Source organism: Acanthochromis polyacanthus, chromosome 13, assembly GCF_021347895.1.
Source record: "Acanthochromis polyacanthus isolate Apoly-LR-REF ecotype Palm Island chromosome 13, KAUST_Apoly_ChrSc, whole genome shotgun sequence".
Classification (NCBI taxonomy): Eukaryota; Metazoa; Chordata; class Actinopteri; family Pomacentridae; genus Acanthochromis; species Acanthochromis polyacanthus.
The window spans coordinates 28,392,248-28,406,606 of record NC_067125.1 but is presented as its reverse complement, the minus strand read 5'-3'; the positions used below and the strand labels follow the sequence as shown (position 1 = coordinate 28,406,606).

Here is a 14,359-nt window from a genome sequence, read left to right as displayed (position 1 = left end):
GACCAGAAATATCTGGCAGATAGTCTTGTTTTTCGGTCTTTCATTTACATGTCTCAGGGCATAATGTCATCCAAAGTGAGCCGACTGTTAAACCACACATTTTCATTTTGTCTCAGGGGTGAATAAAGCTGTAAGAGATGCCTCTATAGCTATACGGAGAGGTATGTAGGTTCTTTCTGCAGGAAAGACAAACCCGCTTGTTTACGGATTTCACACAAAACTCAGAAAAGTGAACAAGCAACTGCAGCCAGAAATGAGAGTGAAACAGGACGTGGTTATATCATTTAGTACTGATCTATGAGGGTTGAGGAAACAACCACACTGCAGCCACAAACTGGTATCAGGACAAGTCACAGCAGCGATGAGAAAGAATCCAATAAGTGCAACTCTTTTCTATCAAACCGACCACCTTTGACATATTAAAAGATCGACACAGAGGTGGCTGGTCTCCTTTTATCCCAGACAAACCCACATAGCAATAAATACTGCAGGTTATTCTTTACTGTGAATGAGAAACAGAAAGTGGTGAAGAAAATATAGTAAGCACATGTACTGACTTTTCCCATCCCATGCTACTTCAGACGTCTCCACTGGAGGCCTTTTTTCCTCCCTCTGCTCCACTCTCTAATTTAAAGGATTTATTGTGACTAAATAATACATAATTTGGATCACATTTTGTAGCAGAGCAGCAGAATTTGTTAAGTGGCAGAGGGCCAGTTACCGTTAGCAGCTGCGTGCACTTCCTCATTTGCCATATAAACCGTTTAACATGTGTGTCTGCCACGCTGAGTCATTTTGTGTGACTGAGTACATATGCTTAGTCTTTGGCTCATCCAGATTATAACATATTAACTTGACTGATGGCCTAATTCTGCATACTATACTATGAAACGGCCCCTTGCCCTGAAAAGAAACCTAATAAGGCGAAATGTGCTCTCTAGCAAGAATAATGCAAAACGAACTGAAATGATTATGTATCATTGCATGTAGCAAAGTGCAGGGGATCCGACCTGTAAAATCCTGCAGTATCCTAGCCTAGCCGCGCTAGACCCATGTTCTGAAGGCACAAGGGTCTAGGCACGCTCGACAGGGAGGGAGGCGGGCTAAAAGGTTGTCTATCAAATCACTCTGCAGCAATTGGGTAGGTATACAACCAATCAACGCAACGAATAGGCTCCGAGAGCGCCGGAAATCAGAGGATGCGGTAGTTCGGTGAAGCCTTATTTATACAGTCAATGGGTGAAGCTCAAGTATATTACAGACATGTTAACAGAAAGATTATTCAGAGTTGGTGCTAATGGGGCTCAACGACTGTTGTCGTTTTTGTTGTCGACCCTGGCAGAGAATTAAATTCGTTGCTGTGTGTTGTGTAGCGCGGCTAGGCTAGTTGTTTCTGGTTGTTTCTGTCAGAATCGTGGCGCCTCTGTTGTCACTTAGTTACGCCCGCCTTCTGATTCTACACTTCATGGTGATTCGTCCGGCCAGTTTTAGGAGAATCCAGCCTCGAGCCTTATGGAGGGTAACTAGACCCACCCTGGCAGAGAATTAAATTCGTTGCTGTGGGTTGTCTAGCAGTATCCCAAACTAGTTAACTAGGCAGCAAATAGTCTTCTATAGTGCATCATCCTCACAAACATGTGGGTGTAAATGTAACATCATGTGTTTTGGGAGAAGCCATCAGCTGGAATCAAGTAACTGAACTATTGTCTGCGAATTGTTGATCTGGTTTTCATCACAATATGCCCCAACAGAACAGCACGAACCCTTTAACATTTGACTTTAGACTGAAAAACACATCATCAGCTTGTGTTAACTTGCTTAATACACGCCAGTTTAATCGGATTCCTTTATCTTGTAAGGCATCTTTGCTGTTCTGGCCACATCCTGCAACTTTCTGGCAAGTATTGGAAATCTGTATGAGGCCTGACTGCATCACGCAACAGCAAACACACGCTTCAGGAGACACTCCGGCAAACACGTGACTTATTAGAAGCTTGCTCTTGCTTCTTCTTGCTGGAGATGGTGTGAAAGTGTGCCTGCAAACACGAGCCACAGCAGATTGTATCATACACGCGTGCAAATCATTGGTACCATTTCCTGAGGAAGTGATCTGACAATAACAATATTACAATTTTTTTCATTGAGTAACCCATTGTGTGACTTTGCAAATTTCAGTGCATGCATTTCACTCAGTGTGTCACTAAACAGCAAATGTTTCTTTCCAAAGCGAATTAAAGTAACTCTGATATATAGGAGGGTGATGACAGATGTCCAAGCACAGGTGTGAAAGCAGCAGGCTGTCAGCAGAGATGCATGAAAAATAATCATACTGCCCCCTCATGGCTGCTATTGGTAAAACACAGTTACCTCAGATAGTGGGATTTGCAAGAAGACATGCATCAAATTATGTAGTTATTGATTTTAATATAGAGTACATTGTCAAATGTAACCATTAGTGTCACTGTCTGAAGCTCACAGCATTCATTCTCATACAAAATGACAACACACTGGCAATTTTAGTCATTATCAAAATGTTCCAAAAACATTCTAATTGGCTTGTTAAAGTAATAACATGTCACACTCTAGTGAGACTAATTCAGGAACTCAAGATGGAATAATCTGTTAACTACATTTAAAGACCTTGTGGTCCTATATGAGTCTTGGCAATTACACTGAGCCAGAACTGTTCCATACCAGGGGGGGACGTATAAAGAAACGCTCGTAAAAACAACCAGAGGTTTGCTGCCAACATGTTAACAATAAAAAACAAACAAACAATAAAACAAGCAAACATTTGTAAACATACCAAATTACAATGAAATGCAACTGTAAAATCAGCTGCATGTACAGTGTAACGTTGCTGACAGGATACACAGGAATCAACACGTTTGTGTAACTCAAACATAGTTCACAGCTGCACAAAGAGGGTCAAACTCATCACAAGTATACATGCAGTCGTACGTTCTTATTTCTCATCAGTGTGTAGCCCACTGTACTGTTTCCTATCAGTCCGCTGACATGGTGGCAAAAGCAACTGTCTACAGCAAAACAGTGCAAATGTTAGTAAAATACCAAACAGTAAGCACAAGTCTGGATGGCGTATGAATAACTAATGAATAACTACATTATAAAACAAAGTGGCAAAACATTGACTTGCGTGAGATAAACATTGTCATTGATCAGATAACTGTTCACAAAAAAAGCGCCAAAATAAGTTTTCTAAAACAGAAGAAGATCTTGATTGTTTTTCCTCAGTAAATATGACTTCTCACTCCAGGAAGTTTGAGCATCAAGGCTTTAAAGAAAAGCAGCACAATGTGACAGGTTGATTGATGGCTGACTTGTTGTAGCTGATCACATCCCGCCTATACTGATCAGACATAATGTACAGAACTACAGGATGATAAATAGCAGTGTGATTTAAAAACTACCTAAACCTGCCTACCGACTCTTCCTACTACAAGAGATTATGTGAAGCATTCAGCGTTTTCAGGCATCCTGTCTGAACTGTGTGGGAATTCCATGCACCCGTTTGGATGCTGGCTGGCTCCATCAAACGAATCCGACACAGAATCAGCCAAGCATATTGTCAGTAACACAAAAACAACAGAGAGACAACCACTGTGGCACATCTCTCTCTTCAACTTCTGCTCTGTCTGCAGACTAGTGGTGTAAACCAACTTTCACACCCCACACAACCACTGTGCTTGGGTTAAGGTTTGGAGCGGTAATGCAGAAGCATCACTTTAGTAAGTGAAACCTTCACCCGTTTGCCCTGCCAGTATTTACATCCTCAGAGACGAGTCTTTGAAGTGCTGGGCAGCCGGGTGTTTACTTTGGTCTCGGGTGCTCTCCTCTGTGAGCTTAAACCTCATCGTGCTGAATCCGTCACTACAGGGGCCGCTGCAGTCAGTTTTTAAAAGCCCCGTAGCGACTGGCTTTACTAATGAAGTTCTTGAGCAGGTCATGATCCATGTCTGCAAAGGCCTGGGTCTGCGTGACAGCTGTTAGATGGTTGACACAAAACTTGAAGCAGAACTCCTCCAGGTCCTAAAAATGAAGAGGGCTATCTGGTCAGTGCTGAGGAGGATAACGGACTAGCTACTGTGTAGGTCCCCACCACCATGGTGTTTGACTGTGTGTCAGGGGCTATACGCTTACCCGGGCCTCATACTTGACAGCAGCAGAGAGCAGAGTGATGGCATTCTCTTCAGAAATGCCCCTCTTGATCGTTTCCTGGCACAGCCTCTTCAGCCTTGTCTCTCGGTAGAACGTCGCCAAGTCTAGCAGCCCTGCACACACAGGAGCAGCACATAGATGAGAATGGTACAGACTTGCTTTAAGGTTTTCTGAGGCTCTCCGGGAGTAAACTCGGCTTACCAATAGCATCCTCTGGTGGCAGGTTAATAGTGTCTGTGTAGAGATACTCCAAGAAGGCTCTGTACACCAGGTATGAGAACTGGTGGATTTCTATGGCATCCTCGTCCGTTTCATTCAGCAGTGCACGGAAATGCTCACACCTGGAGAGGGAGGGAAAGGAGGTGAGTGTGCTGGTTGCATGGCAAAAGCTAGCAAATTACCATTTCAAGTGTTTGCATATGCACTAGAAAATAATGAATGAGTCTGTCATGCTGTGGTGATAAAAACATCTTACTGTTCAAGAACACAAATCATGGTTTTCATTCATATGTAGTCATAAATAAAGGAGTTTAATTATCGTTTTCAAGAAGCTCAATGCAGCAGGCACTGAAAGAAAACTGCATTACCATCCAAAGAATACTGGATTTCCAAAAGAAAAAAAAAACTAATGGAATTTCAGATTGAGACACTAAAACATCAACTGTGTAATATGCAGTATAGATACACTGTGTATAGACATTAGTATATATGACTGGTTGAGAAGCTAAAATTTACATCAAACAGTGTTTTCATAACACAGGGAGATTTCCGTCTTACATGCAGTGTTGTAAGTATGTTGGGGTGATGTAACCCACCGTATTAATTATTATTAGGTTAAGAAACCTGCGCACGTCTACAGAAATAGCCATGGGTCTCGTATTAACAGTGTAATTGTTACTTTTTTACACATCACATAGTTTAACTCAAAATTTACTTTTCAGGCTATAATGCACTTCCTGAGGCAAAGTGGAGTCATTCTGCCAACGACTACAGCCCACAGTATTTTTCCAATTTGTTCCTTATGGACTCCTGCATTAGGAACACTGATTAACATTTTTATTCCCCCACCCCCCCATCTCCCCAAACCTCCCTCATTGCAGATCTCGACTGGGTAAAAACACCGCCCCTATCATTTCTTCTCAGGACGTGGTTGAACAAACAACCGAGCCTTCATTCTCGAATGCATCTTAAACATATCATTTCCACGTGATCTTGCCAAAGGCCGACGCTTCGCACTGTTGCGTGTTCGTGTGCGCGAAGGCTGACGATGCAGACAGTCTGGCTCCTTCCTACTGACAGTGCAAAAGAGCAAGGGACTGGAACGCAGATACTTTGTGTTCAAGTGTGGTTATAAAAAGAAGCACGGGAAACAATAGGCCCGTCTTTGCTTCCCCGTGACTTTGACAGGAAAGACAGGGAAACTGTGTCTAGCAGATGAAGTTTAAATCCAGGAAAAACAGCACTCTGTACATATGTTAAATTCATTACCACAGAAAAATGCCTTGGTGTGTTTCCCATCATGATGGCTGCACAAGTAAACAAATTATTTAGTTGTATTGATTTTAGGCTTCTATAATTAACAATCAGACAGTTCCGTAAAATATCAAAGAGTGTCTGTCTTCCTTGAAATTCCCAGCGTGGTAAACCGAGGGTTCTCATTACACGCGATCAAGCACAACCTCGTAATGTGAAAAATAAACCCATGTGATGAGAATGAAAGTCAGGATGGAGAAGCAGGCTGCTCTTTGAGGAAGAAAGGAAAATATTCTCTTAACAACAGAGTGCAAAGAGTGCAGCAGTCTGACATCAGGGAAGAAGACCTGGAGACAGTGTTTCAGTTCAACAAAAATCACTATGTGCAATTCCTAATTCAGTGTCATTAAAAGAGGAAGCAACAAGCCACAAGCTATCTTCTAAACAAAATGTTGTGTTCATGCAAGAACACGTGTGTCAAGGCGTCTATACAGCCTTAAAAAACTAAATGTTAATTAGGGCTGGGCGATATAGGTGAAAAATGTTTCATTTCAGTCAGTATCACTGATAATTTTTATAAATCTTTCGAATAAAGACCAGGAGAAGAAAGATTTACTTTGGATTTAACCACTTTAGCCTTTTTTAATCGAGGTACACAAGTAGTAATTTAAATGGTAACACTACTATGAAGAACAGACACAGATAAATAAATTCCCCCCATAACTAAAAATAAATAAGAATAAAGGAATCCTCGTGCCTTAGCACACATTCAATTAAGGAAGGAAGTAAAATCTGGAGGTGGAGGGTGAAGCTGCCATACAGCCCTGAAGTTAGGATTCTGAAGGACCGGCCTGGACCGGGTTTAACCAGACCAGGGCCCCCCACCAACAAGTCTGTCGGCCTTATGCTCTAGGTGGAGGTGGTGGGGACACAGGGTCATTGGTGTTTTTTGACAGCAAAGCCCATCTCATAAGAGCAATCAACCTGCCCTGCCAGCCACAGACTTCATCAGAGGGAGGCCTGTGGGTGCAGATGGGGGGTGACAAAAGGCCCAGGAGTCTGCAGACTGGAGCACAGAGACCTGTATGGAACCCATGGAGACAACGAAAGAAGGCGAAGGGGCTCCAGAAACAAGGATAGACTGGTTATAATCCAGGTAGGGGCACATTTGGGATTTGTTCACGGAACCTGACTTTGTGTTCTCATTATTTGCTTTCATAACGCATGTAAGTGAAACTATATCAAACATTCTATTGATGATGCATCTATTGCCAGTACATATCACAACTGTTTTCTCTCCCATTGCAAAAACCAAAGGTGGGAAAAGAACTGTCACATTATTTACATTCTTCCTATTTGAATAATAATAATAATGACCAAGTGCTAAAGTTCACATTTTCATTGTAGACTTTGAAGATTCGTGCTTTCTGTACCTGATTTTCAGCAGGGCTTTGTGAACATGGATGCACTTCCCATCAACCAAGAACTTCAGGTCTGAAATCTCTGGACTGTCAAACTCCTTTTTTAAAGACTGAGCAACTGTCAGGTAGTCATCGCCATCTGGCAAGAAAAAAGAAAAGTAAAAAATAATGAACAAAGTGGTTTCTAAATTAGACTATCTTGTCACTTGTAATGTCTATTTTACAGTCCTGTAGCAACTGCCGGATTTCACTGCAAAGATACAGCACATCTACAATATCTGCCGTGGATGAATATGTATTCTTTCATTAAAATCACAGAATATTCATTACATTCAATAACGACAAAGCTTTCAACCATGACTCTCTCTAGGAAACGTTAAAAGGAAATTCTAGGGAGTCCTAATTTTAATTGGTGCCACTGTTTGTTTCTTAGCACAACGAAAGACTGAACTCATGAGAGCACTGAGGAGTTCAGTGGTTTGTTAATTTAGCAGAATTTTATTAAACATGTCATTAGTTCTAAAATGGAATGTAAACAAAAAAATGAAACTCTCACGGTGACATGCTAATGCTCCACAGTGGGGGCCGAGTTCACATAAACACTTGTTTGACATTGAGAGGAAACAGAATTTCCTGTTTGTTTCTGAGACCATTTCCAGGAATTTGCACCTATGACATACAGATATGCACCCGCTGCATAATAAACTGGTCAGAGAGTAAATGTTACATTGACAGAAATACAACAGATTTCCTAATGATTGAGGACAGTCGAGTTGTGCGACGCTTCTCGACTTTTAGAAACCTTCCCGGAACACTCTTACCTACGGAGAGGAGGTGCCACGTGACTGCTGGCGTGGCGAAGCAGGCGAACACGTCGTCTGTGCTGCTGAAATGGGTGAGATGGGGGCTCGCCACGGCCTGACCTCGACACTGACCCCACATCAGAACCTGCCCGCTCTGCGTCTTGGCAGCTGACGTGTGGCTGGTGTGGCATGCAGCAACCTCCACCATCCTAGAGAGAAAAACAAAACTCAGACCTGAAAGAAACACTAATTCATATCCTTCTCATGTGCCGCGTGTTGAAATATGTCTAATAAAGCTGGTGAAGAGATAAAAAGGAATTCCATTATTGACAAAACGAAGCATATTCCACAGTGAACGCTACTCCTCCAGCAATTCTTCTTTGGAGTCAAGAATCGATCTTTATTACTCCGTGATATTAAAACATATAAAATGCTCGAGGCATTAAGCTGCTGAAATGATTTATCTCTCAGGATCTTCTCACACAGCCCCTCAGTGACTTGTTGCCGTGACATGAAGTGTTGCTGCTCATTTCGAACGAGGCAGTGACGGAGTACTAACCTCTCCTTGTCTGTGTTTATTAGGGTGGGGAGAGCCTGGTTACTCTTATTGCCTGTTCCCAACTGCCCATATGAGTTGGCTCCCCAAGCGTAAACAAACCCCTCATCCGTCAGAGCCAGTGTATGCGCATATCCACAAGCAACCTGTATTCGAAAAGAAGAGCGCATTTAGGGTGAATGTCAGCGGAGATAAACAATGAGGAACCGCATTTTATGACATGTATCTCTTACCTGGACGATGTTGACGCCTTGGAGGGCAGCGATCCTGCACGGTGTCTGCTGATTTCCATTGTTGCCCAAACCTAGCTGTCCGTTGCAATTGTAGCCCCAACCATATATCTGCAAACAAAGGACAAATTCAGAAAATGCACCAACTGGGTATTGCATCCAAAACGATTTACTTTCTGAAGCTGTGAATACAATATTCACAGCCCTTCAAGCCGTGGCTGGTGAAGTGTGTGCAGGTGAAACGATACACTACGTTTGAACAGCTCTTCTTTTTCTATGTATTTCACAGCTAATTGTGGAAGTCTTTATGCCTACAACCAAGAGGAACACTATAAATTCAACCTTAAAAGACTGAAAATACATGAATCTATGTTGTATATCCCTCCTCTCGATGACAGCCAATTTTTTAATCTGGTTTGAACTACAGCCACAGCCAAGCGCTTTTGATATCAAACGTGGTCGGACAGAACACTTCTTTTCTCAAACAGTGCCCTTTGTAGCCACCTTTAGCCATCTGCAGACTGATCCGGTCCATTACCTCGCCGTTGTCCAGTACAGCCATGGAGCAGAGCTGACCGCAGGCGATGTTGACAACCACTTTGTTCTGCAGGCAGCTGCTGACCCGTCGTGGTGTCGGCTGGTTGGCAGTGGATCCTGAACCTACTTGGCCTGAGTTGTTGTAACCCCACGCATACACCTGAACACAAAAGAGAAATGCTCACCGCCCTAAGAAACACTGAGCAGAAACAAACTACAGCAAGGACACAAGAGAGGATGAATCACCTCCCCGTCGGTTGTAAGAGCAATAGTGTGGTGGGAGCCACAGGCCACTTCTGTCACTCTCTTGCTGAGGAGGTTGGTGGACACCAGAGCGGGGGTCAGGCCGTGGTTGGTGGTCCCATTTCCCAGCTGGCTGTAACCATTGTGGCCCCAGGCGAACACTTCTCCGTCTAAAAAGTAGCAGGTAAACTTTTATTCATGTTGTCACAGTGGTTAATATTTTATAGAACGATAAGAAGCAGTCGAGTTCTCAAGGTTTACAGCAGGGTCTCTGCACAGCTCCTATCAGGTATCACAAATATTGTTTACACAGCGTTTAAGGAGCTTAAATATAGCTGGAAAACAACAGAGGTGGGAAACGGAGATAGAGAGAGGAACACTAAACTGAAACTGAACTGCATGCGGAGAAAAAGCAGCACAAAAATAGACACAAACAAACTGAGCAGACAAAGAGGCAGCAGGATAACACGGATCACACCAGTACGCCAGCAGCTAGCTGTTTTGTTTTTTGTTATCAGTTAGTGGAAATGGAATTGGAAAACAAATCCCTCCACATGGAAAGTAAGAATGAATGAAGAACTGGCCATCATCAGATATGACATGGAGTCAGTTAAAAATTGCCATTGCTACCTATCACCAAAAAAAAAAACAGATTTAGGCAGTGTTAAGACATCTGCACAAAAGGCACAATCTGTTATCTAAACAGATATATCAAAACAAAAATCATTTCTGAATTCTGCTCCAAGATCTGTTAATATACTGACTGCCACAAGGAATCAGGACTGCACAGGACATCTGACTGTTGGAGAGCAACACTTTCTCATCTATTTAGGAGTTACAGTAAGTATTCCAACACACATCACACTTCTAACTGTAATGTTTTATGGTATTTGAACATAAAGCATTTTTTGACACAATCTGGGCAGCAGTGACGCAGCACCATCATAAAACTCGACTTTCATGTGTGGCCTTGTTTGCCTCCGATCTCATTCCTCTGCCTCCTGTGGAAATTTCACCTTGGAGACAAATAAAAAGTTTGCTGAACGAGATTACCTGCAGTAGCGATAACCACATGCGGTCCTGTTCCATAGCTTAGGGACACAATCTTCTTTCCACACAACACATCAATCCTGCGCGGCTCAATAGTGCTTTGAAGGTCTCCGAGCCCTAAACAGCCACTGCAGTTGGTGCCTAAAGCAAAGACCTGCAAAAAACAAACCATCACAGCTAAAGTGCTACCAATGATAATAAACAATATGAGAATTTACAGATCGTGCTGATACCTTTCTTAATATTTTGGGAGATGTTTGGCAAGATCACATACTGGGAGTTGCCAAATATAAATAGTTTAATATAATGGGAGTGCAAAAAGCTAGTATGATATTTCACATAGGCAGCAACAATAGAAATGCACACTGAGCACTGCTACTACTACTACTATAGTCAGTTATTATTTATTATTGCTTTTTTAATCAATTGTCTATAAACTTAGAAGTGTCACAAATCTGATAAGATTTCCTATACACAACACAAATTGCAAATTCTGAATGCCAGATAGGTTTTCACAATTATTATTTTTTAATCAGGTGCCAAGATAAAATAATGGACGAATTATTTCAACACTCACATGACCACACTTAACTACCCTTGCAATCAAGTTGTAAGTGTTCCTGACACAATCTTTTTAGAAATACTGACATCCAAGAATGTTTTTGGCAATAAATAAAAATCAATGAAAATAATAACTGTGCGCACAGCAGGCCAGACTGAATGCAATGTAGTCTGCAACTTTAAAAGTGAAATCCACTCAAAAAATACATTTTTAACTGCACAACTGGCTGCTCTGAAGCATCAGCTGTTTGTGCCAGGGGGGGACAAACAAATGAGCAAGGGTGGAAAGATGAGGCACGTACGGCACCTTTGCACAGGATAAAAATGGAGCTCGCTCAGGTATTAGGCCTATATGGCTAAAGATAGCCTCATTCTATCTGCTTATCCCTTTGCCTGGAACTGCTCTCTGCATTAACAAGAGCATGAACAATTTTGCTATGCATTTCTCAGCAACAACAAAAAAACAATCAGATCAATATTACAAAAGTACATTAAGATCTTGCAACAAACCTCAACAAAAACGCAGGAATTAAAGCGACCTCATGTTACCTCATCATTAACTGTGACATAGAGGGCTTCATTTGCAGCACTGCCAAAGACACAAGCCTGCCGGATAAGCCGTAGTTCCTCAGGAGGAAGGAGCGCAAACACTGGCCACTTCCCCACGTCCAGCATACTATTCAGCTGTGAAGAGAGGAAAACATACAGTTTAACAGATGTGAATACAAGGCATATGAATTACGAATATATTCAGACTTTAAAAACAAAATGCTGAGTCACAGTCGAGCTGGAGTGTGTCGTCATGTTCTGCTCAGTTTAATAAACTGCCATTAAATCATTATTAGGTTTTAAGCATCTAAACAGCTGAATGAACATGCCCCAAAAAATGAAACGTAATGGAAATTGAGTACTGGCTCATCTTTAGCAACAAAAAAGCAACAGAAAGTAAAAACCGGGTTGATAAATTATCCAGGAGGTTTACTATTTTTCAAAGTGCTCAGCAGCAGACAGTATCTGGGCACCGAGCCCAAGTTTGTAGATGGATTAAAACATGTATACACAGTGGCTGTGGTAAACACATTGTGTGCTTACTGACAGAGTGAGAAAAGTCCAGGTCATGTCATCTCTACACTTACCAGAAATACAGTCTGTACAATATTTCTAGGGGTGAACCACATGTCAAGGTTTGCTCTCAGGGTACAAGGCCACATAAATGTGTAATAAATGTGCGGTCTGTGCATTAAATGTAGATCAATCATTTGCTTGATTATGCTATTTCAAGATTAATATATGCTCATAAAACCTAGTATACCCATTGTGAATCGTTTCCCCCCTGTGTGTGGGTTACAGGCAAATACAAAGGCAAGTTTTGAATTTTTTTTGATACTACTACAACCAGCGATTTTCAGCTTAATCACAAGCACCAAGCGTCCAAAAACCAACTCTTTATCTTATTAACTAACACTCTGAAGATTAATAAGGCCCTTAAAACGATCTGCTTTATTGTCATGCCTGAACCAACAGTAGTTACCTCTCAGTAATAACTTGCATTTAGCACGAACGCCCCAAACATACCGCCTTCATGAGACGTTCAATCATCACTTCAAATCAGCAAACACAACGCACACAAACTACCCACGCTGCGTAGTACAACTTGCATGCTTTGTTTTTAAGCTAGCAGAGGCAAAGTTGCTACCATGCCATTCACCATTAACGAAAACTACCATCTCAAAGAGTCTTATCCAACAAAAACTATTAAGCTAAGTAACGCAAAGAGTGCTGCCGCTGCTGGGTCCAACTGTTGACGTTACCTTGCTGTTGTTTCTTGCTAGTGTTTCGTCCGCGACGCCGTGTTTCTAGCCAACAGTGACACTTAAAAACTGCCAATCAACATATTTAGCGAATAACCTTGATGATGAAATCATATTTGGAGGTCTGGTAAAGTTAGTTCCACATCAGCCGCAACGGGATGCACCTTGATGAAGCTAGCTTTGATCGCAACCACCGCCTGAAAAAACATACACTTCTTTACTTCCTGTAATGGGGCGGTGCGTTCAGGACCGTCGGAGCTACGAGCTTTTGAAGCTACTGGGAAAAAAAGCATTAGTTTTACAGTGACTCATGAGATAACAATAATAATGTGAGACACGAAATGTGTTCTGGAGTTTCTAAAGAGATATAAAAGCAGAAGTTGGATCCAAACAGGAAACAATAAGATGTGAGATGTACAGATCTGTAGAGAGTAGGAGTAAATAAGTTAAATTCCATAATACTTGTTTTCAGACATTGTTTTCGGTTTTGGATTTGGTTTGGTTGATTTTTTTAAATATATATTATGTATTTATTTTCACTTTTGCCTTTATGATACAATAGCACGTCTAAAAAAATCTAATGAAATTAAATGGAAAAAACAATTAGCAAGAGACTTTTTAAATTTTTAAATCGTGAAATTCACCATATGAAAGTTTTTTCTCCCCCCAAAGTCAACAAATTAATACATTCCATAAAACAGTTCAGTAATTTATTGGTTATTTCCAACACTAAAAATTCTTTTTTGTTCTCAATAATACACTTTCATCTTAGACTCCACTACATTGTATTTCGTTTGGACAAATAACAGTAGACAAAATATTTAGACCAAAAATGTTTAATAAATAATATTTACATATGTTCTTTTTTATCTTTCTTTAATTGAATCACATGCATGTGATTATTTTTAGTTTTTCTTTACTTTAATGACACTGAATTTCTTAGATTGAATTAAATTAAATGCTGTTTTTCCATATATATTCTCGTAAAGTCTTAATCTTAAGTTATTAAATAAGTCAGGAAATTTCTCTCACTGTATAATATTGTAGGTTCCTAATCTTAACATTTAATTTAGTTGAGGTCATTTATATTATAATTTACTTTTACTTCAGTTACTTTGTCTGCACTTTTGTTTTTTTGTTTCATTGTGCAGTATCTTTACATATTTTTATTTTCTTATCTTTGTTCTTTATACCCTGTATTTAGTTAATCTGTTTTACTAATTCCATAAAATATGCATACACTTTATTCAACTTACCTCTACCATTTCATTTAATTCAGTGAATTTAGTCTGTTGTATTTTATACTTTAAATTTCCCGTAAAGCACTGAACAACTTCTGCACATAATAATAATAGTCATGATAATAATTATAATAGGAAGAAGAAAGTAGGGTTGTAACTATCATATTTGATTTAGTCAAGTTTAAATTAGAATTGTACATATTATTGTAGGGTCTTAACCATAATGTTAAACTTACTCAGGTAAGTTTAAATAA

The 14,359-nt window shown here is 40.7% G+C and overlaps 1 protein-coding gene across 1 annotated transcript; it reads right to left on the bottom strand.

The window, feature by feature from the left end:
• Positions 1–2,404: 2,404 nt before the first annotated feature.
• On the bottom strand, positions 2,405–13,112 carry rcbtb2 (regulator of chromosome condensation (RCC1) and BTB (POZ) domain containing protein 2). The gene is made up of 12 exons (XM_022189103.2): positions 12,865–13,112; positions 11,603–11,737; positions 10,496–10,646; positions 9,446–9,612; positions 9,201–9,359; positions 8,666–8,773; positions 8,436–8,578; positions 7,895–8,085; positions 7,086–7,212; positions 4,381–4,520; positions 4,162–4,292; positions 2,405–4,050 (listed from the first exon to the last, which is right to left on the bottom strand). Exons 2-12 carry the CDS (start codon positions 11,726–11,728, stop codon positions 3,910–3,912), a joined length of 1,584 nt encoding a protein of 527 aa, XP_022044795.1. The 5' UTR covers positions 11,729–11,737; positions 12,865–13,112; the 3' UTR covers positions 2,405–3,909.
• Positions 13,113–14,359: the final 1,247 nt, after the last annotated feature.